The sequence below is a fragment of the Phyllostomus hastatus genome, unplaced genomic scaffold (genome assembly GCF_019186645.2).
Source record: "Phyllostomus hastatus isolate PE091 unplaced genomic scaffold, TTU_PhHast_1.1 phas_contig_150, whole genome shotgun sequence".
Taxonomy (NCBI): domain Eukaryota; kingdom Metazoa; phylum Chordata; class Mammalia; order Chiroptera; family Phyllostomidae; genus Phyllostomus; species Phyllostomus hastatus.
Genome location: NW_025333611.1, coordinates 26,825,150 through 26,852,233, shown reverse-complemented (window position 1 = coordinate 26,852,233; position 27,084 = coordinate 26,825,150). Strand labels below are relative to the sequence as shown.

The following is a 27,084-nucleotide window of genomic DNA, read 5'->3' as shown; positions in this document are numbered from 1 at the left end:
AGGGTTTTGCGTCTGAGAGCCAGGCTGCAGAGGGTGGGGAGCCGGGCGCCTGGGTTCTATTCTAGGCACGGCGGTAGACTGGCAGAGCGTGAGCAGCTGTGGCCGGTCCCCTAATTGGTATGTGTGCCTATGAAGCTTTGAGCCAGAAACGCGTGGCCTCTGGGGTGGAGGGAAAGAGGAAGCAGGCAGCCCACCCCACATCTCCAGCCTGACTAGGGAGGCAGCTGCCCAGGCTCCAGGGCTATTTAAAAGGCTCTTATTTCCAGTTCCAGAGCCTGCCCAAATGGGTTTGTGGTCCCCTCCAGGCCCCTCCCTGCCTATTCTGGGCCTGCGCATAGATTGTAAGGTTTCTTTGTGCAGGTCAGCACGTGCTCAGACATGTATGACTCTGGAGCAGCAAGTCATCCGGAGCATGACCTCTGGCGTCTGACCTCCGCTGGGCAGGCTCAGGCTTCCACCCGTGTCAGCCCCTCCAGTCTGGATCTTGGTGTGTGGCCATCAACGGGGGTGGGGGGAGGGGAGAGGAGAATAGGAGTCAGATGTTTCCCTCAGGGAGAGGCACAGGTATTGCCAGGAAACTATGACACCTGGGAGCAAGGGAGCTGGGCAGAATTTAAGGGTTCCAGGCAATTCCAAGCCAGGAGGCAGCAATGACGAGGGGCGTTGGACTGAACGGGGCCCCACTCCTTTATGCAAACCGCAGGCAGAAGCCACCACATGTTAACCATCAACGCCAGCCAGCGTCTGGCACAGGAAGGGCACCTGGGACTTCTTGACAATGATCTGTCAGGCTAACCAGGGATTTGAGGCAGGACAAGACGGAAGAGCCTGGATAAGAGCAAGAACAGCTCCGACATTCACACAGGAGGCGGTAAAGCAGTAGTTTCAATGCTTTATTAACAGTTGGAGACAAACCCAACAAACTGGAGGTGATGACATCCCAGAAGCCCAAGAGGTGAGGGAAACAGGTTTGCATTTTGTCCCTTATTTACTTATTTTTTTATGAAATGCATCTTAGCAAAAGTAGATTAAAAAAGAAAGGGTCAAAGCCCCAGATGTCAGCAGGCAGAAGGAGGGGACCTAGGGAACAGCAGGCCCCTCATGCCAGGCTTCCCGGGAACAGCTCCGAGCAGCTGCCGCTGCCCCCACACAGGCCGGGCAACCGGAGCCCTTCTTCCCAGCCACTGGGCTTCCTGCAAGTGCCCTCCGTCTCCCTAAGGACTCCGGCATGCTGGAGCCACGGTTCTGGGCCTAGTCCTAGCAGTGCTTTCCTCTCTCCCTGCCTGGCGGTGGGCAGATGAAAGCAGCACAGGGAGGGCACAGCGCCACCTGAGCCAGAGTCTGAGCTTCCCGAGGCCGGGGCCACGGAACAGTGTGGCCTACCCACTGTTTCAGAAGGGCGCAGGGCTGCAAAGTGTGGGGGCACTCCTGTGCCCACTCCCCCAGAGTGTCCAGTTAGCATCTGCACATTTGGCTTGATAAATATATTAAATTTATAAAAACTCTGTGGTCTCAGAGCTCCCACTACCCTCAGGCCTGGTTCAACTCAACCAGAGAGGAGCTTCCTCCTGTGCACACCCGACGCTGGCGGAGCAGCTGCACCGCCCCGAGGGCCCAGAGGCATGGCAGCTGAGGCGCAGGTCCCAGGGCCTGGCCAGGACTGAGGCCCGAGGAGAGTAGCCCCAAAGACTCTGGAACCTGCCATCAAGCCTCTTATATTATGGAGGAAAAGGGGGAAAGGAAGATTTATTTTTCTTAAAAAAAAAAAATCTCATACAAAAATAGATCCATTTGCAAAACAATTTCTCAGCCAGGAGGCTCCACCTCCCATTTTCTTGGAGACAGAGGGTGAGGTGCTGGGACGGTCATAATGCAGCCCACACTCCAGATGCAACGCACCAGAGCTCCGGGGAGGGCACGGGGTGAGACCACGGCTCGGTAGCCGGGGGCTGGTGCAGAGGGTCCAGAGAGGCAAGGGCCCAAAGCAGGGCAGCAGGCTGGGGCAGACCCCATGGGGTCTCTGTGTCCTTCCTGCCGGCCCACACGCTCTGGCCAAGGCCACAGTGGAACGGATAAAAGTGGTCCTCTTTGCTGTGGGAGGCCTTTCTCAGGAAGGTGGAGTAAGAGTGGGATGTGCCCCCCACTTCCTTAGAAGCAGCTCCCCATGCCACACCGCTAGCAATAAATAACTGCCAGGAGAAGAAAGGGTGGAAAGGCGGAGAGGTGACAGCAATGAAAGGCGGGGTAAAGCCCAAAAGTTCACAAGCCCCATGCTGTTCTCAGGGCCAGAAAAACCACAAAAGAAAAGCACAAACTCAGCAAAATTGACCTACAGGAAGCCCACTGGAAAGCCAGGGGCTGAGAGAGCAGGCAGGCCTTGTCTGAGACAGGCCTCCAAGTAACAGAGGGGAGACACTTGGGGTTAAGGCAGCAGCAAACACGGAGCCTGCTTTGGTAATGCAACAGCCAGGGCCGGCTGGGTTGGGCTCAGGCCTCCCCTACACTGCCCCTTCCTTCTGGCCTCCAGGCAGTTGAAGCCGAATGTCATGTACAGAGAGCAGCAGGCCAGAGAGGAAGACAGGGTCGGGTGATGGGAGCGGCCACCCCATGGGGAATCTCCACGATCCTTCAGGCACAGGCTGCAGGGCAGGACGGTCTGCGCCTCACCGAGGAGCTGCCACGGCCACAGGACCCAGATTAGCTGGCACGGCCAACCAGCTCCATGGCTTCCTCCAGGATCGTGGGGACTCCGTCACTGCCCTTGGGCACCTTGGCAGGGACAGCAGTCATGGCATCATCCTTGGTCAGCTCCGAGGCCAGCAGAGAGGTGACAGCACACCCAGCCTTCCTGTTGGCTGCAAGAGAAGACACGAGAGATTTTGTTCACAGAAAGCCCAGCCTCTGACCCGCTCTGAACTCTAGGGCAGACGTTTATAGCCAGATGCCACACAAACGTGGCTGCCCTGTCCAGTTCTCAGAGGGTCCTACTTTGAAGGAGGAGCAGAGACCTAGGAAGATGTGGAATACACCCCTGGGTCAGGGTGCAGCAAATATTAAGAGAGTATGGCGCAGGCAGGAGCGCAAGCCACGCTCTTGCTTTCCGTGTGAAAACAGGACAAAGGTGAGGGTTCGATGCTGGTCAGGGCACGTATAAGAATCAACCGATAAATGAGCGAATAAGTGGAACAACAAGTCAATGTTTCTCCTTCTTTCTCTGAAATCAATCAATAAAATATTTTTAAAAACAGCATAACCCCAGCCAGTGTGGCTCAGTTGGTTGAGTGAAGTCCCACAAACCAAAAGGCCAGGGGTTCCATTCCCGTCGGGGCACAGGCCTCGGCGGCCGGTTTGGTCCCCGACTGCGGCACCTTCGGAAGGCAGCCAAGTCGATGTTCCCCTCTCACATCGATGTGTCTCTTACTTTCTCTCTCCCTTTCCCTCTCTCTAAAATTGAAGCTTTTTTAAAAACTAAAAAAACAACACAAGGGTTTGAAGACAGTGAGACAGAACAAGGCCCAAGCGCTAACTATGTCACTCAAAGAGAGAGAAAGCCCCCAAAGTCAGTTTTCTCCTCGCAATGCTGTTGGAATTAAACAGCCTCGAGCCTAGCAAACAGTGTTCCTCTTGTTCTGTGGGCACTTCCCAGGAAGCTCCGAGGCTGAGGGCAAAACCCCAGGGGGGCTTCTGCAAAGAGGAGCGGCAGCCCATGCTGACATCACATGCCTGTCACACTGCCGCGCATGCCCCCAACCCTCCCGCCCTCCCCCCAGATGCGCACACACCTAGCTCACCCCCCCACCCCGCAAGGACAGCAATGCCAAGGGCCCTACTGCGTGTCTGGGGGGTGGGGATGGGGAACGGGGTGATGAAGCGAAGTTGGGGAAAACAGAGCTAGGGTCAGGGATGGCCGGAAGTGGCCTCTACAAAGAGACACCAGGCCAGTGGGCTACGGGACTGTGAGGAACCAATCAATCCACGAGCTGCTGTTCTAGCTGCTGGAAGCTGTTCCCGGGACCCTCACATTCATTCGGGGAATCCAAATTTACAGCCCGTTCCCTGAACACAAAGGCAGTCCCCTGGCACTGTGCTGCCTGCCTCTCCCCACGGCCGGGGAGCCGCATGGACAGACCGCAGGCACACCCACAGCTGCCTGCCCGGGGAGAAGGCAGGACACGCAAGAGGCCACGAATGCTGATTCCATTTCTGCCAAGTGTCTGCAATGGGCAAAGCCATAGAGACAGGGAAGTAGATTAGTGGTCGCCAGGGGCTGGGGGAAGGGACAATGAGGAGCGACTGCTAATGGGTGTGGACTTTCCTTCTGGGGTGATGAGAATATTCTGGAATTAGATAGTGGTGATGGGTGCACGGCCTTATGAATATACTGAAAAACACTGAATTGTATTCTTTAAAAGGGTGTATTTAGGCATGTGGTCTGTATCCCAATTTAAAAAACAAACACTTGCCGGGTCATGGGAAAGCTGAGTGGAGAAAGCAGCATGTAAATCCGAAAGGAGCAGGGAGAGAGGAAGCCTGGTTCTCCTAACCGCAGGCTCCACCCCTACACGCAGGCTCCACCCCTAAACACAGGCTCCACCCCTACACGCAGGCTCCACCCTACACGCAGCTCCAACCCTACACGCAGGCTCCACCCCCCACACGCAGGCTTCACTCCTAACATGCAGGCAGCTGCGCCCCGCTTGAGGGAAGGGGTCCAGAGGAGCCAGTGAACAAAGCATCCAGAACACCTGTGCCTTCTTCAGACCAGCAAAAAGCTTTAGAGAGGGCAGAAGCCAAAAGGGTTAGAGGGCCCAAGTCATCACCAGGGCTGTTAGCTTCTCTGCAGAACCACTGTGTTCACACGGCAAAGGCGACCGACAGGGCAGCAGGGAACGCATAGCATGCCCACCGGTTACCAGTTTGCGGGTGTCCTCCTCCTCCTCCTCCTCCTCCCAGGGGCACAGGGGGCTGTCTAACAAGAGGAGAAAGGAGAGTGAAGGCCCTGACCGACAGACAGACACGAGGCCACCTGGTTGCAGGTGGGGGGTGTGACTCCGGGGCTGTCACGGGAACCACTCCTTGGACCACACACATAAAATACTGCCTCGGGCCAGGAGGAACAGCGCCCCGCAATGCGACCAACATGGTCTGCAGCACACGCTTCTCCCGTCTTCCTTCTCAGTCTCTCCAGCAACTTCTTCCTCAGACCCCCTAGTTTCCACTCTCTTCTGAAAGCCTGCCCTCTCCGGTCCTGCTCCTCACGTCTGGGAAAGCAGTAGTACCACTCCATTGCTCCTTTGAATTTAGTCTCCAGAGGCTCAGAAAATCTGCAACTATCTGTGTGTGAGAGTGTGTGACGGGGGAAGTATGTGCACGCGTGGAAGTGACTTCTGACTCCAACCCCAGGCCTCCGTCCGGGACACCCGTCCTCGGCCATGAGGGGGACGTCAGAGTCCACGCGGGGCGGGTCTCAGCCTCCTCTCTCTGGCTTCTTCCTCCCGACCAAGGCGACACCAGTTGTACCTGATCGAACAATGCTTCCAGATTTTAACAGAATCGAAAAGCTTCTGATGCGTGAGAGTTCACACAAACCAGAAGTGGATGGTCAGCGGGGAGCCAAAGGCCAGCATTGGCCACGAGAGCTCTCATCAGAACCGGGAACAGAACCAAGGACACCGCTCCCACTGTGTCTTCAGGGCCCCGGTGAAGCTGGGCAGCTCGGACAGTCTGGAAAAACTGACCCTCCCCTCACTTCCCCAACTGGAGCACTGCTGGGACGACTGAACAGCAGCCGCGGAGGCGGACACCCCTTCTGCCCACCCGAGACCAGGGAGCGCTTCTAAGTCACAAGGGAACGAGCCGCCCCGCAGACGGGGGCGAAAGGGAACAGTCTCGAGACCTCGGTCGAAGCTGAGGCCAGATTCCCAGAAGTTGGGGGTGAAACACCAGCAAAATCAACCATACAACACTATGTAGATGAATCAGAAAAAGGTTAGTGGCCTGGAAAAAGACATTTATAAAAACACAGGCTAGGAACTACTACTGAAGAGGAAGTGCTCTTGTTAATAAGCTTCCTTAGGGAAGAGGAAAGTAGGACAGATGGGGCGATCATTACCCTCCTAAAGAACTCATTACTGCTCAGTCTCCTAATTACAATTCCTGTCCCACTTTCACGGAAGTGGAGGAAGAGTGAGTAGTGGTACACGAAACACTCTTCACCTGCTATGGACAGTGGTCGTCGGAACACTGTCTGAAGCAGTTCCACCACGCCCAGGGCTCTCCCTGCTGGGAGGCACGGAAGGGTATTTGTGGCCTACCCCGAAGGTCACTGCCACCTGCTGTCCAGCGGTGCAGGCTTAGTGCAAGTAGCCCTGGGCGCGGCTGCGCAGAGGCGGGCCAGCTCTGCAGCCCTGGGCTAGGCCGTATCTGAGTCTTAATTCCTTTTGGGTCTGAGGAGGTGAGGTGCTAATCGCTAGCGGGTTTTAGAGTCCTTCCCAAGTCTAAGGTTCTGTTCGTGCAGGCAGTCTTCAGGGGAGCAGGGAAGTAGGAGAGGGAAGGGAAGGGAGGGATGAATGTCTTTCTTCCCTTGACTTTCTCCCAGTGAGCAGATGGCCTGTATAGAAGAGACTGCAATTCAGACATGGACATAAAGTTGAGTCATTAAACCACAAGCAGACTCAATCATGAGCCTGAAATAGGAGCAGTAACATAATCACATGGATTCTTCCCCTGGACACTCGAACCATTGTCCCCCCACACCCTGCGGTCACCGCAGTGTGCGTGTCACTCTGAATGTGCCGGCCCCGATAGTGGCCCTCCTCTTCCGACTGCTCAATGTGGGCTTTGTGTGCTGGTCCCTCCCTCAGGTCTCCAGAGACAGAAGATTTTTTTTTTTTTAACATTCCTTTAAATCCTAGGGAGAAGGTTAGTGTCTTCCTCTGAATAGGACAGCTGCCTCTGCAGGACCCAGGAGGGCCGCAAGGCAGGTCTGCTTGGCAGCGCTTGCTTCTTGGCTCAGAGCAACTGGCCCGGAGCGGCAGTCAGAGACAGCCAATCCATCCCGAGTCCCAAGGCCACTGCGAGAACCTGGGGCCACCAGAGCCTTTACAGTTTGAGAGTGGGGCCCCTGGGTCCAGCCTTTTTTTATCCTCTTAACCCTACTGTCACTACACTAACAGCTATTAGAGCTGGAAAGGGCCCCAAGGCCATTTCCGTCCAACCCTCCCCTCTACACATGAGATAGAGCCGGTCCCGCAAACTTGTTGTGCAAGGTCGCCAGGACGGCACCAGTTAGACTTGACTCAGGGTCTTTTGATCCTAGTCCTGTGTTTTCTGCACCCACTTCAGTGCCTTGTCTGGTATTACACTCAGTCCAGGGCCTCACCGCTCTGCACGAGATGAGCGCACCAAGGTCTAAAGAGCTTACGGGAGTGACTACAGACGCCCCCCTGAGCGATGCTCCCCGATGTGTTCAGCCATATTCCGTGAGCCCAGGGCCCAGAAAGATACGGTTATAGGGTGCAGCCAATTTAAAAAGTATGTAGTTCTCATTTTCACCTTCTTTTTGCATCAGTATCTCCTATCATAAGCCTCGTCCTACTCCTTCTTACACTGGGTAACGGTACTTTGACTAATTCGGGTCCTCTGTGGAAAAGTTAGGTTCTGACAAAGTCGCTGCTTCCTCCACCCGGGAGCCCTGGCTTCCCCTCGGGAAGAGTGGGGAATGCACGCCCCGCCCCCCCCGCGCCCCCCCCGCTGAGGGAAGCCACCGATGTCTGGCTGCCTGTGGACGGGAAGCATCTGGGATTCCAGCACACTTCCACAGGAAGAGGCTTGAAAGGGAATTCCCCACCAAATCTGATGCAGGTCGGCACTTAGCTGAGAGGACAGAGGAAATCCATGAGGTGCAATGTGCTTTCGTTTGGCTGGAAATGCTTAATGTACGGCCACGTCGCCTTATATGGCGGGTGGGAAACCACGGGGCAGAACCTCTAAAGACTAAACACAAAAGAAACACTACCAGCTGCATTTTCTACCCAAACACTGATCTATAGACTAAACGCCCCGTCCCATCTAATCCCCCGCTCTTCCCCTCCAGAGGCGGTACTCAGAGGATGTCAGACGAGGGTAACAGTCATAATGCGGAGAAGATTCTGAGGTGCCACAGAAGAGCCCTCTGAGGGGAATCTGCCCCTGGTATTCCCAGTATGGGTAGAGACAGGCAGTCGGTCAAAACAGGCAAAACTCACAGTGACCCATGACGTCTGCGCCAGGACTCTGAGTGCCTGCGAGCTCTCGTGCTCCGTCTGGGCCCTCGGCCCCCTTTCCAGGCTGTGCCAGGCACCGTAGGCGCTGCAGATACCACTGCGTTAATAGCCAAGCAGTGGCCAAAGCAAACTGCACCACTCCTCCTCTTTACATAACCTTCAAGCACAGTCCATGCCCATCAGGCCTACATGTGTGCCCGAGCCAGGGCCTCGGGAACACAGCTCAAATGCCCTCAGAAGTGGAAACCCTCAATAAGGCCTTTTCTGTATTCCCCACCCTTCGGCCTGGAAAGAAGCCATCACTCCTAGTCCCCAAGGGGCTTTGCTGACATGACGGTCAACACCACATGAGGGGCACCTTGGATAAATCTTTTTGTGGACTAGTCTGCAGGCCACTGCACACTTCCTTCAGAGAAAACTCACTGCTGACCCTTCCTCCCACTAATGCCTGAATCGCTTGTCCTCCCAGCCCCATAATTCTTCTTGGAGGCCCTGGCTCAGCACAATCCATGTACATCCTCTGGAGGCCAGGCTGGGAGAGGAGACTGCATGGGCGTAAGTGGGGAAGGCACGTGCCGTGGGTGCGCACTGCGCCCAAGGAAAAGGAAGCCCTGCAACACAGCCCAATCCTGTTGGCAAGACGCTCCTCTGTATGGAGATATCGATGCCCAACCTTCTCTCTATAGGATTTATACTTTTTATTCTCTCTCTCTCTTCTGCTTGTGAAGTTGACAGTAAGGACTCCTGACGTTTTTTCTTTGCACTTCGGTCAATTTTGTTTATACACTCAAACGCCCACCCAAATCTCTGTGTCCTGCACCATGGTTGGCTCGCTCCAGGTCACTGCTTCAAGGATGGGGAGAGATGCGAGAACCAGCCGTAACTGACCTGCGGGCAGTCCCTCAAGCCCGGTTCTCCAGCTCGGCGCTCTCTAGCACGAGGGAACTACACGAACCACTGCACAGGCAAGGACTAGTGTGGGGAAGTTCCTAACCTCTCAGAGAATCGTTCCCGGCTCTTCAGCCCAAGACAAGATGGTCGTGGGATAGAGAGGCCCCTTTCCCAGGGGGAGGCTCCACTTGCTTACTTACCCTGACGGGGTCCTCTCTTCCTCCGGAATGCTGCGCCTGACTGCAGGGCTTCTAGAAGACTGTCCATCACACCTGTTTCGTCACCTTCTGTCATGAACAAAGATGGAGAAGCAAGCTCTTCAGCGCGAGCAGTGTGCGTGTGCTGAGCCCCACACAACCCGCATGGTGTCTACCTGGCTCCCCCCTTGTCTGTGCTGGCTGGGGACTCAAAGCAGACGGGAGGCTCAACCCCCAGCCGCAGCCCAGGTTCAATGTTTGTGAATGGCTCCAACACAAGGTTTCACCATCTACTAGCCACTGCAAACGCTGGGACCTTCTCCTGCAGCGCCCTCTTCTTCCCATCCCAGTCAGGACAAACATGGAGAACTGCCCAACTCCAGGACCAGGATCAGGACAGAGCCTGGGACTATGGAATTAATGAGTAGCTATACCTCACTTTCTTTATCCTAAAGTATCTTAATAAAATTTACATAAACCTTCCATGTAGCGCCTGGTTCCTGTTTCAGAGCAGGGCTGAGGAAAAGGTAAGAGAGAACCACTCCAGTGCATTTCACTGAAGTGTTACCCCACCGGGCTGCATCTTCCCAGGGGCAGCTGGGTATGTTAAGAGGAGCATCCCGGCCAGAATACAAAGAGTTAATGTAGAATCCTTGTTCCAGCCTGGCTCTGTTTCCATGGCAACAGCTCAGGGTGGTGAAATCTGAAACTGTGAAATCCCAAGGAGCCTGAAGGCTGCCAGCTACATGGCAGGGCTCACTGCTCCGAGCGCCACCTGCTGGCTAACATCACCAATGCTACTGACCTACATTCCAACCTCATTTGCTTGCCCTGGGCATCCAAGAGCCAGGACAAGGCCGGCTGTGTCACCTGATGATTGGTACAGCCCTCAACCCACACACCAGCTGGACTCTATCTTTACCCACTGTGTCCTAGACAGTACCTGGGGGCAAATCCTAGGAGCCTGGGGAGAACAGGGGAAGGAAAGGAATATTTGCTGTGGGCTTAAATAGCATTGCTAGAATAGTTTGTGGCTCCTATACAACTGGGTAAGAGTAGGGAATTTCTCCCCAGAAGAGTATAAAGAAAAGATGAATATTACAACAGGGGATTCCAAAGAAAGGCCCCTGGAGCAGGAGGTGTTGGAGCAGCCCTCGCCTCTCGTGCTCAGCACAGCACTCTCATTCTCACCAAGCCCGGCAGCCCTGAAACCCCTCGCTTAGGTGGCTCATAGCCTCTCGGTTCCAGAAGGGCGGCATGAGCCCAGTGCCGTGCACAGTGTGTGCTGCATTTCCACTGGAGCAGCCAGAGGGGGCAGGGATCAGCAGCAGGAAAGAAGCAGAGACAGGAAACAGAGGGCCAGTAATTGAGGCCATATGTTTCAACAAAGACATGCTTCTGGTGGTAAAACAGAGATTCTGCTGAAGGAAGAAGAGGGTGGTCAGCTCCCCTGCCCCCTTCCGGAAGTTCAATCCATTCACAATCTGAAAGGTGCGTGTGACAGTGCTGAGGTACTGAGGACACAGTACTTAGAGAAATAAGCAGAAAGGGAGGGCCAGCCACCACGAAAAGACAGCAGTGCCAGGAAAACACTGTGGGGAAAAGAATAAAAGCCTTAGCTGAGGGTGTGAAAAGAGGCCAGCGGCACTCCGGACAGGCATAAGGAAAGAGCAGTATTACAGCAATCCTGAAGTCACTGGGGAGATGAGACAGAATGCAGGAACCAGCGAAGGAGAGAAGAGGGTTTGAGCACAGAGAATTGGCCTGTGCATGTAACTGAGGTGGGCTCAAAGTCCAGCAGCAGGATCTTGGAGAGACAAGGCTGCCAACAGTCACTTGCCAGGAGCTGAGCTCAGACAGGAGCTGTTCTCTCTGGCCTCCAGATTCTAGACAGAGAAACCGTCCAGATGCTTCTGTCTCAGCCCACCCAGCCTCCACTTCTTACCTGCATTCATGTCTATGAGCTGCTCTCTCTTCTGCTGCTTCTCCAGCCGCTCCTTCTCTGCCTTCTCCTTGGCTAGTTTTGCCCGCCGCATCTTTTCCTCTGTCTCCCGCCGCTTCTGGTTCTCCTTGACCGCTTGCTGGGGAGAAAAAAAAAGAACACATGGGTGTGTTTGCACTCACACATACGCTCACCCACCACCAATATAAACCCACCCACCACCAATATAAACCCACTGGAAAGTGAAGAATGTGCTCAAGAGTCAGTCAGCAGGTGTTCCTCACTCACCACAAACATATTCTTAAAGTTGTTCAGATCCATGAAGAATTCTTCCACAGTCACCTTCTTGGGGTCAAAGAGGAAGTACTCGCCCAGCTCCTTATAGAGGGTCTCCATGTTAGAATGCATCATCCGCAGCTTGTTGTACTGCTCCTGTGCATCCTTCACGAAGCTGTGCAGCTGCCGAGTCAAGGACCCGTGCCAAGAAGCAGACCCACTTCTCCGCCCAGAGGGAGACTCAAAGATGTGCACTGGCGTGCACGAGGATGTTCAATACCGCACTGTTCATCTTGAAGCAAAAGCCAGAAGCAGCCTCTCTATCTAACATAAGGGCATGGCAAACACCAGTCGTGGCACGCCTAGGAGGTGGCGGTTATAGGAGAAGCTATTCTGCACACAGCTGCAGAGACAGCTAAGATACAGTACGGGCAAAAAGCGGTACAATGAGTACAGTGCAATTTCTGTATAAAAGAGATTCATGACGTGCAAACCAGAAAGAAGTCCAGCGGCAGTGGGCACCTTGGGAAGGGGAGTGTGGAGGGAGCGCCCAGGCGCACACAGGCATGGCAGATGGGCAGGGGCAGGGCAGATGGGCAGGGGGACTTCCAGCTCATCTACATGGTTTGCTTTCCCTGCCGTAACAATGAAAATACCTTCAGGAACTATGTACTTAGTGAAAAAAATATTTTAAGGGAAAAAAATTGTAGTGCCAGATCTATCCTGTTGGCCACCCTCTCCAATCCTCCCCCCACAAGATCTGCCCCTTCCTAGGGGCAACTCCCTCCTTTCAAGAAAGGATATGGTCATTTTTTCAACAAACTTGTCTTTCTCATCTGTGGCTGCTGGGAAATTCTGAACATCGCGTTCCACATCGGAAACCTGTTTCTTCATCTGATCTAGATTCTTTTGCAAGTTTTCAGCAGAAACTTAAGGAAACACAGAAACAGACAAGAAGAGCTTACTAAATCCTGTCCCCAGACCCTCAGCCTCCACCCTTCGGAGCACCCAATCTACACACACAGCTGGCACTCCAGCGCCCCCACGCACTCTCTCGTCCTCCTCCCGTCTTCCCAGTGGGGCCTCCAGCCTCCCTCGGCAAGCTGTACGGGATCGAGCAGAGACGAGAGGCTTCATTTAACACATTGGTTGCGGGTAGTTTTTATCGCGCGCTCTACTACCAGTCAACGTAAAACGTATAAATACGTTTTCCGCATACAATGTATTAATTCAACAAAAATCTATGAAATCCCCTGGGATCTTGGTTTCCACTTATTTTCAAAAACAGGGTTTGGAGGCAGAAGACCCACAAAAACATAGAGGCAGGAAAGAAATCTGTTCCCTGAAAGCTGCTTTTTGTTCACCTAATTCCAGGATGGTGAGGCCTGGTTTTTGTTAGTCCCGTCTATGTTTTCTGAATGAGAACAACCATTGCTCTGGACTAAAAACACCCACTGTTCTTCCAGTTGTGCTTTATGGCTCCCTGGGAAGGGAAAGAGTACCTCCCACTGCTATACATGCAGACCCTTTTCTGCCTGATACTCCTCCCTCATGGCTTAGACATCAAGCCTGCACCTTCTCTAATTCCCACTTAACACAGTCTGAACTGAAAATGATCTAAAATCTAAACTGTCTTATTTCCCTCCCCGTGCAGAGACGAGTGGGGCTTAGAAGCGCCTTCCAGCTTCGCCCCAGCCTGCCCACCTCGGCTGGCTTTCTCCACGTGGGCAAGCTCATCTGGAAACTTGAGGATGTCGGGATACTCGGTCTCACACAACTCCGCCAAGAAGTGCAGCAACGTCATCTTCTGGTCTGCGGACTTGGTGTCCCGAAGCTTGGGGAAGAGAATCGTTCGCGCGAGGTCACCTCAGGCCGACAGTCTTCGCCACCCTGTGCTCACAGAGGCCAGTGACCTCCCCTCTGTGGTTCTGCTCTAACCCTCGGGCTCACCTTACAGAGGAAGCTGATGTTGAAGCCAAAAGCCCCCGCATTCCTGGAACCAGCATTCATATAGTTGCCGACAAGCAAGGTGATCTCCAAAAGGCTAGAGAAGCTCTCGCTCTTCCGCAGCTCCTCACACGCGGCAGTCACGGCAACAATCTCAGGCTTGATGTTCTCCACCTGCTCACTGAACTGCAGCTTGAAGAGGATGGCGTTGAGGCGCGGCCGCAGGCGGGGTACAGTGCCCATCTAGGGGGAGACAAGCAGTGCCATTACGACCAGCGAAGACAAAAGTGAGAAGCTCCGGGCTTGAGTCACCTCTGGGAGGCTCTGAGTTCCAGGGCAGGAAGGAGAGAGAGAGAGAAAGGTAGGTTCAAAACAGACAAGAGGCAAGCAGCAAGTGCCCCGGTCGCTCCCGGGAGGAGGGGGCATGGGGGTCCCAGAAGAGACTATGGCCAGAGGCCTCACTCACCACCACGCCGAACTGCTCTGACTCTGCTAGGTCATCATATTCGTCCTTCAGTTCGGAAAGCATTTTTAACTGCTCTGGCTCTGGCATCTGCTTAATGAGGTTCTGAAAGACAGAAGGGACTGTCTCAGTTTGAGGGGACGAGATGACAGCTTGAGCCTCCGTCATGCCCTCGCTCTGCCCAAGGACCACCACTAAGAAGGAAACGTGGACATGGTGGGGGGTGGGGGGGAAGCAGCCAGTGAGATGGCAGGATAGCACCTGAACACCAAAGATGGACGCTTACCCAAAGCTGGCATTCTTCAAGTCAGCAAGGCCAGAGGAGGATCCCTGCCCTCCAAGCAGAGGGGGTGAGGCCAGTGCATAGGGACGCACAGAGCCGGCTCCAGCACGTCTGCCTCGCTCCTTACCTGGATCATGGACTCGGTCAGAACAGCCTCGTTCACCTCCAGGATGACATTCTTAATCTCTTGATAGGGCATGCGGAAGGAACCCAGAAAAATTGCTGCCGGAAAATGAAATATAAAGACATGTTCTCAGTTTCTTCCTCCTTCCAGCCCATCTTCCAGCCCTTTGCTGGACAATTTTCCTAACAGGACTCTAAAAGAGTCACTACCAGAATCCCCCACCAGCCCCACGCTGCCCACTCAGTTAAAATCCAAGCTCCCGGTCCAGTCCCGCGTTTGGGTTCCCCACCTCCCAGCTTTCCCGCTCATTGGCCCCTGCACTGACGTCCCACGCCAGCAGCACCAATCCAAGCTCCTCACTCTGCGAACACTGTGACTCCTCCCTTGCCTGTCTTCCCAGAAGTCTTGGGTCTTCTCTGTCTACGTATATTGAAGACGTTCATCCCACTCTCTTTTAGTCAGTTCACCACTCTCATGACTCCATCCCCAACGCAAGCCCTGCCTAGAAACGCTCGGGTTCTTCACTGTCGCGTCCCACTTCCTAATAAACACTGCCTGTCCTTCCAGCTCTCCCACTCCCCAATCTCTGAATGGGAGTGTGCTCGCGCTCTCTCTCTGAAGAGAGCTAATCACTCCATTTTCCGTGAATGCATCAGTTCTACTTTGTCTTCTCTATTTAACCAAGACTCTATACAGTCTACCACTTCATTCTCTACTGCTACTCCCATTTCTATTACCCTTATTTCTGTTTTCTGGCTTCCTCCTCCCTCCAGCCCCTGGTTAGTCCAGATGTCTGACTTCTCTGCTCTTACCCCGGGGTCGGTGCACATGCTCGCAAACACCGCAGATCAGAGTCTATGAATCCTTGATGGCACCAAAGGCAGCTGGGGCTTCAGCGCCGCCTGGTAGCCTTCCAGTGTCCCTCCCCACGCACTCTCTCTGGGCTGTCTTTGCAGCTCCACCAAAATGTCCCCATTCTCCCAACTGTCCCACCGCTTTTGCATTTGTTCTAAGATCTTGCTTCTCGTAACTGAAAAAAACCTGAAGCCACTGGTGAGCTGCTTGCTCAGCTTTCTCTCACACCACTTACACATTGAGCACTAGGGGCCCTCGGACAGAGCTGGACAAGAAAAGATTTGGGTAAGGACTACTTTGGAATTGTCTAGAAGAAAACTTGTAAGCTTATCAGCAACTACACCCATGGACCCATCCTTTCCTCACGTTTCAACGGAGCAGGTGGCCCTAAGGACCTTTTCCTCCAGCACAAATGCATACTCCAGTCTCTCCTCCCTCAAAAAACCCTCTGACTTAATATTCCTCTCTGATGACCAACTTCCTCCTTTCTATAATTTAAAAAAATATAAATTTATTGTCTCTCACTTCCAAAACTCTTATTTATTATTTATTCTTTATTCTCCACAAAGATAATGGAAAGATGACAATCATTTATTGAGGGTCCACTCCGTGTGAGCAAGAGTCCCTTAAACACAGTCTGCATGCCCCGTCTCACCTACCCCATTCGCGACAGCCCTGTAAGGCTGCATTCTTGGCCTCACTGGACAGAAAAGGAAACTAGTACTTCAAGAAGCTAAGCTACCCACCCAACGTGCCACTGCTCCTAAGAGGTGAAGCCAAGATGTAAATACAAAGAAATTCCAGGGCCTCTGTTCTTAACTCCCATGCTGTACTGAAATAATTCTTGCTTTGGCTACCGACTTTCCTAATGCCAGCTCCAAGAGATGCTTATTCTGTCCTGATTTTAATGCTCCCACTTCTGAGGACATTTCATACCATTTTTCTTGCGGTTCCTTTCCAGCCCTTTTCCTTTGAGGCCTCCCCCTTTTATTCTTTGGCCCTTAAATATTAATAGCCATCAAAGCAAACTCATGGCGTCAGTGATGACTCATGTAATGTCTCCTAAACTCCTACCTCCAGCCAGAACTCCCTTCTGCTTTCTATGCCCAAATGCCTAGTGGACCCATCCTTTTGGAGGAGTCCCACAGGCACCTTAAATTCTACCCTAAAATTAAGGTAACCTGCCCTGGCTGGTGTGGCTCAGTGGATTGAGTGCCAGCCTGTAAACCAAAGGGTCACCAGTTCGATTCCCAGTCAGAGCACACGCCTGGGTTGTGGGCCAGGTCCCCAGTCGGGGGGCATGCAAGAGGCAACCACACAGATGTTTCTCTCCCTCCCTCCCTCTCTCTAAAAATAAATAAATAAAACCTTAAAAAAATTAAGGTAACCATTTCTACCAACCACCTGCTCCCTCTCACCATGTCCACTACCTACCACTTCTCCTACAAAAGACAGAGAACTGCTCCTGCTGGGTTTCCCCGTTTCAGTAAATCAGGAAATGGCTGCATCCTCCCAGGGATGTCCAACCCACAGCCCAGAGTGTCTAAGAGTGGGGCCCAACACAAAATCGTAAATTTACTTAAAACCTCTTTTTTGCTTATCAGTTTTTCATTAGTGTTTGTGTATTTAATGTGTGGCTCAAGATAACTCTTCTTTCTCCAGTGTGGCCCAGAGACACCAAAAGGTTGGACACCGCTGCCTGGAAAACATCTCCTTTATCCTCTCAGTTAGTCACTAAGGTCTGCTAATTCTATCTTCTTACCTTCTACCTTCCCATTCATTTTCACTGCTTTAGCTCCCTGTCCTGAGCACCTCTGGGGTAGTTTAAAGCAATAACATAACTCATCTCTGTGCCGACAGTCTTCCTCCACCCTAGCACTGCAGCCTCACAATCAGTGCTGAAGTAGCCTTCCCCAGAATCACATAGGCTTGTCCCATTCACTTTTTTCTTTTTTTTTTTTTCAAAAAAAATTTTTTAAAGATTTTATTTATTTATTTTTAGAGAGGGAAGAGAGGGAGAGAGAAAGAGAGAGAGAGACAGACAGAAACATCAATGTGTGGTTGCTGGGGGTTATGGCCTGCAACCCGGGAATGTACCCTAGCTGGGAATTGAACCTGGGACACTTTGGTTCCCAGCCCGTGCTCAATCCACTGAGCTACGCCAGCCAGGGCCCATTCACTTTTCTGACTGAAATCCCTTCAGTAACTCCCATAGCTTTCAGGATAAAATACATACTTCTTAGCCTAAGCCTACCAGAATTTTTATGATCTAGCCTCTACCTATTCCTTGAGAGCTTCTTTACCCTCCACTCCCCCAGCTATACTTAAGAACCTGTAGATTCTGAGATGCACAATATTATCTCATGCCTCTGTGCCTTCACACACTCTGATCCCTCTGTCCAAACAACCCAGCCCTTACCCTTGAGAGAGAGAGAGAGAGAGAGAGAGAGAGAGAGAGAGAGAGAGAGAAACACCAATTTGTTGTTCCACTTATTTATGCATCCATTGGTTGATTCTTCCACATGTCCTGACTAGGGATTGAACCTGCAACCATGACATACTGGGGCAATGCTCTAACCAACTAGCTACCCGGCCACGGCTCACCATTAATAGTTCGACTCAGTTTAAGCAGTACATCCTTTATAACAATCTCTAGGATGTGTTCCCTCCAATACTGCCCCCTTTGACTCAGATGCCCCCCTTCCCTAGTGCTCTCAAAGTACCCTAGTACCCTCCACCACAGCACTTACCACACTGTGCTACTACTACTGTTATTTACTTTTATGCCTTCACCCAAAGCACAGTTCATGAGGAGAGGGGCTATGTCTCACTCAGCTCTGTATCCCCAGCACGTAAAAGGCACTTAATAATTTCTGAGTCACTAAACTGCATCTCCTAGACCATCCTATCCTAAACTAACCTCAATTCTCTCCCTGAATTCTGTCTTCCATATCGCTATCAGGAAATAACACTGCACTGCCCCATCATCTTGCATCATCTTCTGAAATAACAATTACCCATGTTTTACATTCCCAAAGATAAATCCTGAGAAGAGGAATTTCTTCGCATTACTTCAGTCCCCACAGAAGGACTTACCCACAGATCCTATTTAGTAATATTTGTTCACAATGATGCAAGATTATGTAGCCAAGAATAATGTAAAGGCTTAATATTGTCACTGTATTATTGACTTTACTTAACGGGGGTATGTACTCATTACTTGTGTGGCCTTGGCCAAGTCCCAACAGCCGAACTTTAGTTTTCTCACCTGAAAAATGGGGACAGGAGCTACAGCACAAGATTGTGAGCGGGGTGTACAGACTACACACCCTTTTACATCCGAAGCGCACTCCTGGCATGTGCCAAACAGAGCCCGCGACACGGCAGGCCCTCAGATATTTGTGGAGAAAATATTTAAATCTATATTGTCAGGGAGATCAACAGTTGAAAGGAACAGAAAATGAATGTATATGCTGACCATCAACTAGGTAGAACCTATATCAACTTTGCAGGAGTTTCTGGTCTGAAATTCTGCCACCAACCAGAACTGTAAGTAGCAAGTTCAGAACAGAACTCACTGGAATTTTTGTTCCCACAAAAATCCCACTCTGAGAAGTCCAGAATTTACATTATTTATCCTAAACCACAAAGTTATTTTAGATTTAATTGAAGTCAAGCCAGCGCCTGCATTTAAAAGGAAATACTTAAAAGAAAGTAAGAAAGAAGGAAATGTACAGCAGCTAGAACATTTGTGACAGGTTTTCTGTGGATGCAGCGGAAACACTTAATGGCTTTGAAATAAGAAAATCCAAGGTTCAAAGCTCAGACCTGTCTTCTACTAACTACGTGACTAGGCAAATTTATCAAAGTCTTAGCCTCTATTTCCTTGCCATAAAACTGTATACCAACAATCTCGCAGTGCTAATAAGGGAATTAAACAAGATTGAAAATTCACTGTACAATGCCTGGCATACAGCGGGAACTCAGCACAGGAATTTTCACATATCAAGGGACCCTGGATTCACCAAAATTAAGCTCTTAGAAGAAATCCTTCACATTTCAGGTAGTTCAGATCACAGAATTACTTACAGAGATTCTGCGCTGTCTTTGAATCCAACACCTTTAACTCTTTTACTTTTTTCTTTTGCACAGATTTCTTTTCTTCTCCACCTTCCTGATCCTTCTTGGCTAGGATGGAAAAGATTAGAAAAGCATGATTAAGAACAAGCCACATCTGTACCTTACTGAACGACTGTCCCACCCTGAAAAGGCCCCTTGCTTCCTCTCTAATAATAATGGTCTCCCTATTATATTCCTTCAAGGCAAACTTTCTCTTTACCCACCCTTTTATTACTGACTTCCCCCTCCAACTATTAAAAATCTCACCTTCAACTTCCAGTCAAGGAGGCATGGGTAGACACACTTTACCTCCTCACACAACTACAGAGAGAATTACAACTAAACCTCAAAATAAATGACACCCAGAACTGTCAGAAAATCAAACTGTACAGACGCCTGCCAACCAAGGATTTAAAGAAGCCACATTATCCAGATGGGTGGGAAGGGTGGAGACTTGGAGGTGGGAGGAGAGGTGAGAAGACGCAGTGTGATGTGGAGAGATGGCGGCAGCATAGGTGCTCACACGTTTACGTGTAGTGGATAAAAATCAGGAGGGATACCTTGGGAGCAAGAGATCCCAGCCCAAGGCCAGACCGCACAGCCCCAAGTTCCAGTGCCAGGAAGATAAATCCCTATAACTTTTGTCTATAAAAACCAGTGAGGGTTGGGGTGGAAGAAGAAACTTACAGCTTTTCAGGAGATACCACTTAAAAGGACCCACATGGTCTTAGAACATATGCAAACCCATCCACTCTGGGATTTAGCACCAGGGCAACAACTGGAAAGGTGCCAGTTGCATACAGGGAGTATGTGAAGTGACTAGAAATGGGGCGAGTGCTGGGCAAACCTCCAGAGGCTAGGCAGCATTACAGTCCCTCTTCCAAGCCCTAGCCCCATACAGAGCCACAAAGTGGTGAAGCGGGTTGCCCTGCCCTGCAGATTACCTATGGCTCCACCCCACGCAATTTACAGATGCCTTTTCTACAACAGGTCACACTACTAAGACAGGGAGTCAAAGCAGGTCTACCTAATACACAGAAACAAACACAGGGAGGCTGTCAAATTGAGGAAACAAAGAAACATGGCTCAAATGAAAGAACAGAACAAAACTCCAGAAAAAGAACTAAACAAAACAGAGATACTCAACTAAACAAAACACTGATACTCAACCTATCAGAAACAGAGTTCAAAACACTGGTGATCAGGATGCTCAAAGAATGCATTGAGTACAGCAATAACATAAAGGAAGAAATGAAGGTTACACTAAGTGAAATAAAGAAAAACCAACAGGGAACCAACAGTGAAGGGAAAGAATCCAGGATTCAAATTAATGCTTTGGAACATAAGGAAGAAATAAGTGTTCAACCAGAACAGCAAGAAGAAAGAAGAACTCAAGAGAATGAGGGTATTATAAGACAACTCTGGGACATCTCCAAATGTACCAACATCTGAATCATAGGGATGCCCAAGGGAGAAGAGCAAGAGCAAGAAATTGAAAACTTATTTGAACAAATAATGAAAGAAAACTTCCCTAATTTACTGAAGGAAATAGACATACAAGTCCAGGAAGCACAGAGAGTCCCAAAACATGTTGGACCCAGACAGGACCACACCAAGACACATCATAATTAAAATGCCAAAGGTGAAAGTTAAAGAGAGAATCTTAAAGCAACAAGAGAAAAGCAGAGAGTTACCTACAAAGAAGTACCCGTAAGACTATCAGCTGACTTCTCAAAAGAAACTTTGCAGGCTACAAGGGACTGGCAAGAAGTATTCAAAGTGATGAAAAGCAAGGACCTACAACCTAGATTACTCTATCCAGCAAAGCTATCATTTAGAATGAAAGGGCAGATAAAGTGCTTCCCAGACAAAGTGAAGCTAAAAGAGTTCACCATCACCAAGCCATTATTACATGAAATGTTTAAGGGACTTATTTAAGAAAGATCAAAATTTTGAATATTAAAATGACAACATATTCACAACTATCAACAACTGAATCTAAAAAAATAAACTAAGCACAAAACCAGAACAGGAACAGAATCACAGATATGGAGATCATTTGGAGGGTTATCAGCTGGGTGGGGGGGAGAAGAATGGGGGCAAAGGTATAGGGATTAAGAAGCATAATCGGTAGGTCCAAAATAGACAGGGAGATGTTAAGAATAGTTTAGGAAATGGAGAAGCCAAAGAATGTATATGTACAACCCATGGACACAAACTAAGGGGCAGGGGGGATTGCTTCAGGGAAGGGGGTTACTGGGTAGAGGGGGGCAAAGGAGGGAAAATTAGAACAACTGTAATTGCATAATCAATAAAATATATTACAAAAATAAAGTTAAACTAGGTTGGAAAAAATCTCATTTTCCTATCTTTAATAGTTTACAATGCTTTCCCACCTATATCTTATCTACCTGCAGAGAGCGGCCAACTTTCTGTAAATGACCAGTTGGTAAATTTAGGCTTTGTAGACCACATGGTCTGTCTTAGCTCTGCCACACAGCATGAGAGTGCTCACATACAATACATACACAACATGGCTGGGTTCCAATAAAACTTTATTTTTAAAGCAGGTGGTCAGCCTGAGGGGCTATTGTTTGCCATTCCCTATACTAGGGTCTTCCACTGTGTTATCCTTTTGTGCCTATTAAACATCCTATGTATCTTTCAAGCTCCATCTTGAACAGGAGTTCCCCGTAACATTTTTCTGGATTTTCCCAAGTGCCTATGATCTTTCTCTATCTGAGCCCCTGTTGATTTTGCTACTTCTTTATATCGAGTGCTCTCACCGACTTTGTCATAAATCTATAGCATGTCTCCTCAACTAGATAAGGACATTGTTATTTCTCTTTGCAAATCTCATGGCATAAAAATATATTTCTCACTGAATCTTACTGCTTAATCATCATGGTGCATACATGCACAGAAAGTACAATACATACTTTCTACACTCTTTTCAAACTGTTCAAAAACCAGTATTTTCTTCCTTTTCTGTGAAGATTTCTCTGATAAATGTACTCATTCTCTCCTTTGCCGAACTAATTTTCATGGTATTTGCTATCTATACCTCATATGACAATTATTCAATGTTAATTATTCAATGTTTTGTGGTATTTTGTATGCATCATCTTGATCTTTTAAAACCTGTGTTACTTTATAATTGTGGATACTTTCCCTACCTAGGCTTTGACCTTCAAGAACATGAACAAAGTAATATTTTCATTATCATTCTCTCAGCAGCTGGTATGACAGCAATATGCACTAAAAAATAGGTTATACTGGCTAAAGAGGAAGGCCGAGTAGTAGATAGAAATGGAAATACAAACTGTTCTGGACGACATTAATTGTAAAGCATTCTGTCCTCTAGTGTAGCTTGGTATCAACTTTTTAGAAAGCCATACAGGATATCTCTGCACAGAGTGTCAAGAAGCTAAGGAAGCTCAGTGCTTGTGAGGAGAGGCATGGGTACCTGAATATGAAAGTGGAAGGAAGCCCTGGCTGGCATAGCTCAGTGGATTGAGTGCGGGCTGGGAACCAAAGTGTCCTAGGTTCGATTCCCAGCCAGGGTACATTACTGGGTTGCAGGCCATAACCCCGAGCAACCGCACATTGATGTTTCTCTCTCTCTCTCTCTCTCTCTCTCTCTCTCTCTTCCCTCTCTAAAAATAAATAAATAAAATCTTTAAAAATAATAATAAAAAAAAGAAAGTGGAAGGAAAACTGTTCAACATAAACACATTTATACTACACAAGAGTATACCAGAGTATTTAAACGTTAAACCACACAAACACTATTAGTCAGTACAAATAAGTAAGAAATAGAGCAAACCAAAAAGAAAGTTATATGGCAAAAGTTACACAGAACTACAAAAAAAATTTCATCCTTTGGCTTGATAGTGCCAACTTGAAGAAGAAAAATGCTAAATACATAAATACTCATTGCTTAAATAAATACTGATTGAGTATCTGTATGTGCCAGGCTCTGTTCTGGGTAATGCGAATAAAACAGTGAACAAAATGGAAAAATTCCTGTCTTCATGGAACTTGTGTTCCAATAAAGAGAAACAGATAATGAACCAATTCACAGATAAAATAGTGTAACAGATGGTCAGGGAAGGTCTTAGTGAGAATGTGACATCTGAGTGAAGACCTTTTACAAAATGAGGGATCATGCCACGTGAACAACTGGGGTCCAGGGCGGGGGGCACACTTTAGACAGAAAGAATACAAGTGCAAAGGCCTGAGAAAGAAGCGCACCTGGTATGGGACTAGATGGAGTAAGGGGGAAGATCAGCAGATAAAATCAGAAAGCAGGAAAAAAATACCACATAAAAAAAGAAAATTATGGGTATTCAGATAAGAATGCAGACTTAAAACATCTAAAATGTATCACAATTTTGGCAGGGAAGGAGAAAAGTAAAAGTATTGTATCTCAAAACTGAGGAGAGAAAGGGCCCTGAAAATAAAGTTTCTACACTTCATTCAAATCAGCAAATCACCGATGTTATTAGACAAGGGTCAATTAGGTGTGTATAGTGTTACACCTAGAGCAATCCACCTCAGCAAACTGTACAAAGCAGTATACTCAAGCATTATAAATAAATAAAAATAGAACCTTGAAAAAACATTCAAAGAAACCACAGATTAGTTGGGGGAGAAACAGAAAACAATACAATGGCCCACTTAAGCCCTAACATCCATTAATATAATGGTCTAAATACAAAAATCAACAAAGACTTGCTCTAGTGCAGGTGATTGGCAATTAGCTTTTCTGACTGCAATGTAAGTGCCTGACACTAAGCATTTGATTGCTGAGGCATCCACTTCAAAGCCATCCATTTGAATAAACCTATTGCCAGCTACACAACTACACAAAGAGCCAGGCCGCCCACCCATGAAGTTCCCCTTTCAGAAAGTCTTGGGCTACCTACATAACTAACCATTTCACTGACCCTACTTTTCCATTCTCATCCTTTAATTTCCGCTTTTATATTTTAAATTCACCAATAAAGAGGGAACCTCTTTATTGAAACCCTAGGCATCCCACCTTAACCCCAGTAAAGGCAGAACCCCAGGGCTGTCCTCTCATAGAGACAGGTATGAAATGCCTAAACAAAATACTAGCAAGCTAAGTTAAACTATATGAAATAAGAAGAAAGTAGATCATGCCCAAGTTGGACTTATTTTAGGAATGCAAGACTGGTATAACAGAAGCCAGTTAATATAATTTACAATTACAGTACAAAAAGCATCTGAACAAACTCAATATTCTTTCATGAGAGGAGAGACTTCCCGCCAAGATGGAGGCATGGGTAGATACACTTTGCCTCCTCCCACAACCAAAGGAAGGACAACAACAAATTTAAGAACAGAAGACAACCAGAACTGCCAGGAAATTGAACTGTATGGAAGTCTGTCAACCAAGAAATCATCCAGATTGGTAGGAGGGGTGGGGATGGGCAGTCAGGGAGGAGAGGACACACAGCAAGAAAGTGGTGAGTGGTGGTCCCACATTTGTGTGTGTATAAACCAGGAGGAACAACTGGAGAGCAAGACAGACCACATAACCCAGGGTTGCAGTGCAGGGATTTAAAGCCTCAAAACCTCTGGCTTAAAAATCTGTGGGGGTTGAGGCAGCAGGAGATATACCCAGCCTCACAGAAAAGTTCATTGGAGACACTGACAGGGTCCTAGAATGTACAGAAACCCACCAACCCATGAGTCAGCACCAGAAGGGCCCAAATTGCTTGTGGATAGCAGGGGAAGTGATTGAAAGCCAGTGGAGAGCCATGCAAGTGGCATAGTTCACTCTTCGACCCCTCCCCCACATACAGCATCATAACCCAGCCACGTGGGTTGCACCCACCCCCAACTCGAATACCTAATGCTCTGCCCCTTACAACATAACAGGCCACCGAGAGAATGAAATATGGCCCAAATGAAAGAACAGATCAAAGCTCCAAAAATGGAACTAAGCATTGAAGAGACAGCCAACCTATCAGATGCAGAGTTCAAAACACTGGTAATCGGGATGTTCACAGAAATGGTTGAGTACGGTCACCAAATAGAGGAAAAACTGAAGGCTATGCAAAGTGAAATTAAGAAAAATATACAGGGAACTCACAGTGACGGGAAGGAAACCAGTACACAAATCAATGATTTGGAGCAGAAGGAAGAAATAAACATTCAACCAGAACAGAATGACAAAACAAGAATTCAAAAAAAAACGAGGAACCTCCAGGACAACTTTAAACGTTCCAATATCTGAATCATAGGGATGCCAGAAGGAAAAAAGAAAGAACAAGAAATTGAAAACTTATTTGAAAAAATAATGGAGAACTTCACCAATCTGTCAAAGGAAAAAGACTTCCAGGAAGTCCAGGCAACTCAGAGAGTCCCAAAGAAACCCAAGGGAGCATATACCAAGGCACAACATAATTACATTATCCAAGATTAAAAACAAAGAAAGAATCTTAAAAGCAACAAGAGTGAAGGAGACAATTACCTACAAAGGAGTGCCCATAAGACTATCGGCTGATTTCTCAAAAGAAACCTCATAGGCAAGAAGGGGCTGGAAAGAAGGATTCAATGTCATGAAAGGCAAGGACCTACACCCAAGATTACTCTATCCAGCAAAGCTATCATTTAGACTGGAAGGGCAGACAAAGTGTTTCCCAGATAAGGTAAAGTTAAAGGAGTTCATCACCAAGCTCTTATTATATGAAATGTTAAAGGGACTAAAAAAAAAAATGATAAAAACTATGAACAGTAAAATGACAACGAACAATTATCAACTACTGAACCTAAAAACAAACAAAACAAAAAACAAAAACAAACTAAGCAAACAACTAGAATAGGAACAGAATCACAGAAATGGAGATCACTTGAAGGGTTATCAGCAGGGAGGGTGAGGGGGGAGAAGAAGGGAAAAGGAACTGGGAATAAGAAGCATAAGTAGGTACAGAATAGACAAGGGGAGGTTAAGAATAGTATAGGGAATGGAGAAGCCAAGAGACTTTTATGTACGATCCATGGACATGAACTAAGGGAGGAGGGGAATCCTGGTGGGAGGGGGGTGCAGGGCAGCGGGGTATAAAAATGAAAAAAAAAAATGAGACAACTGTAATAGCATAATCAATAAAATATACTTTAAAAAATACTCTTTCATGCAAACTAGGAATAGAAGAGAACTTCCTTAATTAGACAAAGGGTATCTACCAAAAGCTGAAGGCAAAAAAAACCATACTTAGAGGTAAAATGTCAAAAACTCCCTTTGAGGTGAGGAGTAAGAAAAGAATATTCATTATCACCACTTCATTTAACAGCACTGGCTGGAGGTCTGAGCCATTGTAATAAGGCAAGAAAAAGAAACAAAAATTCTAAGAATTAGAAAGGGATAACACTCTTATTTGAAGATCATGATGGTCAATATAAGAAATCCAAAAGCCCTGGCTGGTGTAGATCAGTGGACTGAGCGTGGTCTTGTGAACCAAGGGGTTGCAGTTTGATTCCCAGTTGGGGCAAATGCCTGGGTTGTGGGCCAGGTCCCCAGTGGGGGACACGTGAGAGGCAATCACACATTGATGTTTCTCTCCCTCTCTTTCTCCCTCCCTTCCCCTCTCTCTAAAAATAAATAAATAAAATCTTAAAAAAAGAAATCCAAAAGAATCTATCAATAAATTATAAGCAAACAAATAAAAAACACAAAAAAATTATCCCTAAAGTA

At 48.5% G+C, this 27,084-nt stretch overlaps 1 protein-coding gene across 5 annotated transcripts in view; it reads right to left on the bottom strand.

The window, feature by feature from the left end:
- Positions 1-876: 876 nt before the first annotated feature.
- DIAPH1 (diaphanous related formin 1) overlaps positions 877-27,084 on the bottom strand; it is an 86,242-nt gene continuing 60,034 nt past the window's right edge. For 2 of the 5 annotated variants that reach the window (XM_045827434.1, XM_045827403.1), the window contains 11 exons: positions 19,332-19,430; positions 14,391-14,485; positions 13,984-14,085; positions 13,521-13,760; positions 13,275-13,404; positions 12,375-12,499; positions 11,583-11,747; positions 11,298-11,433; positions 9,356-9,442; positions 4,907-4,969; positions 877-2,855 (listed from right to left, as the gene is read on the bottom strand). In XM_045827434.1, coding sequence (XP_045683390.1) covers positions 2,698-2,855; positions 4,907-4,969; positions 9,356-9,442; positions 11,298-11,433; positions 11,583-11,747; positions 12,375-12,499; positions 13,275-13,404; positions 13,521-13,760; positions 13,984-14,085; positions 14,391-14,485; positions 19,332-19,430 — 1,400 coding nt within the window. In that variant the 3' untranslated portion in view covers positions 877-2,697. The remainder of the gene's footprint in view (positions 2,856-4,906; positions 4,970-9,355; positions 9,443-11,297; positions 11,434-11,582; positions 11,748-12,374; positions 12,500-13,274; positions 13,405-13,520; positions 13,761-13,983; positions 14,086-14,390; positions 14,486-19,331; positions 19,431-27,084) is intronic. The other 3 variants (XM_045827444.1, XM_045827412.1, XM_045827423.1) reach the window with 2 other exon arrangements.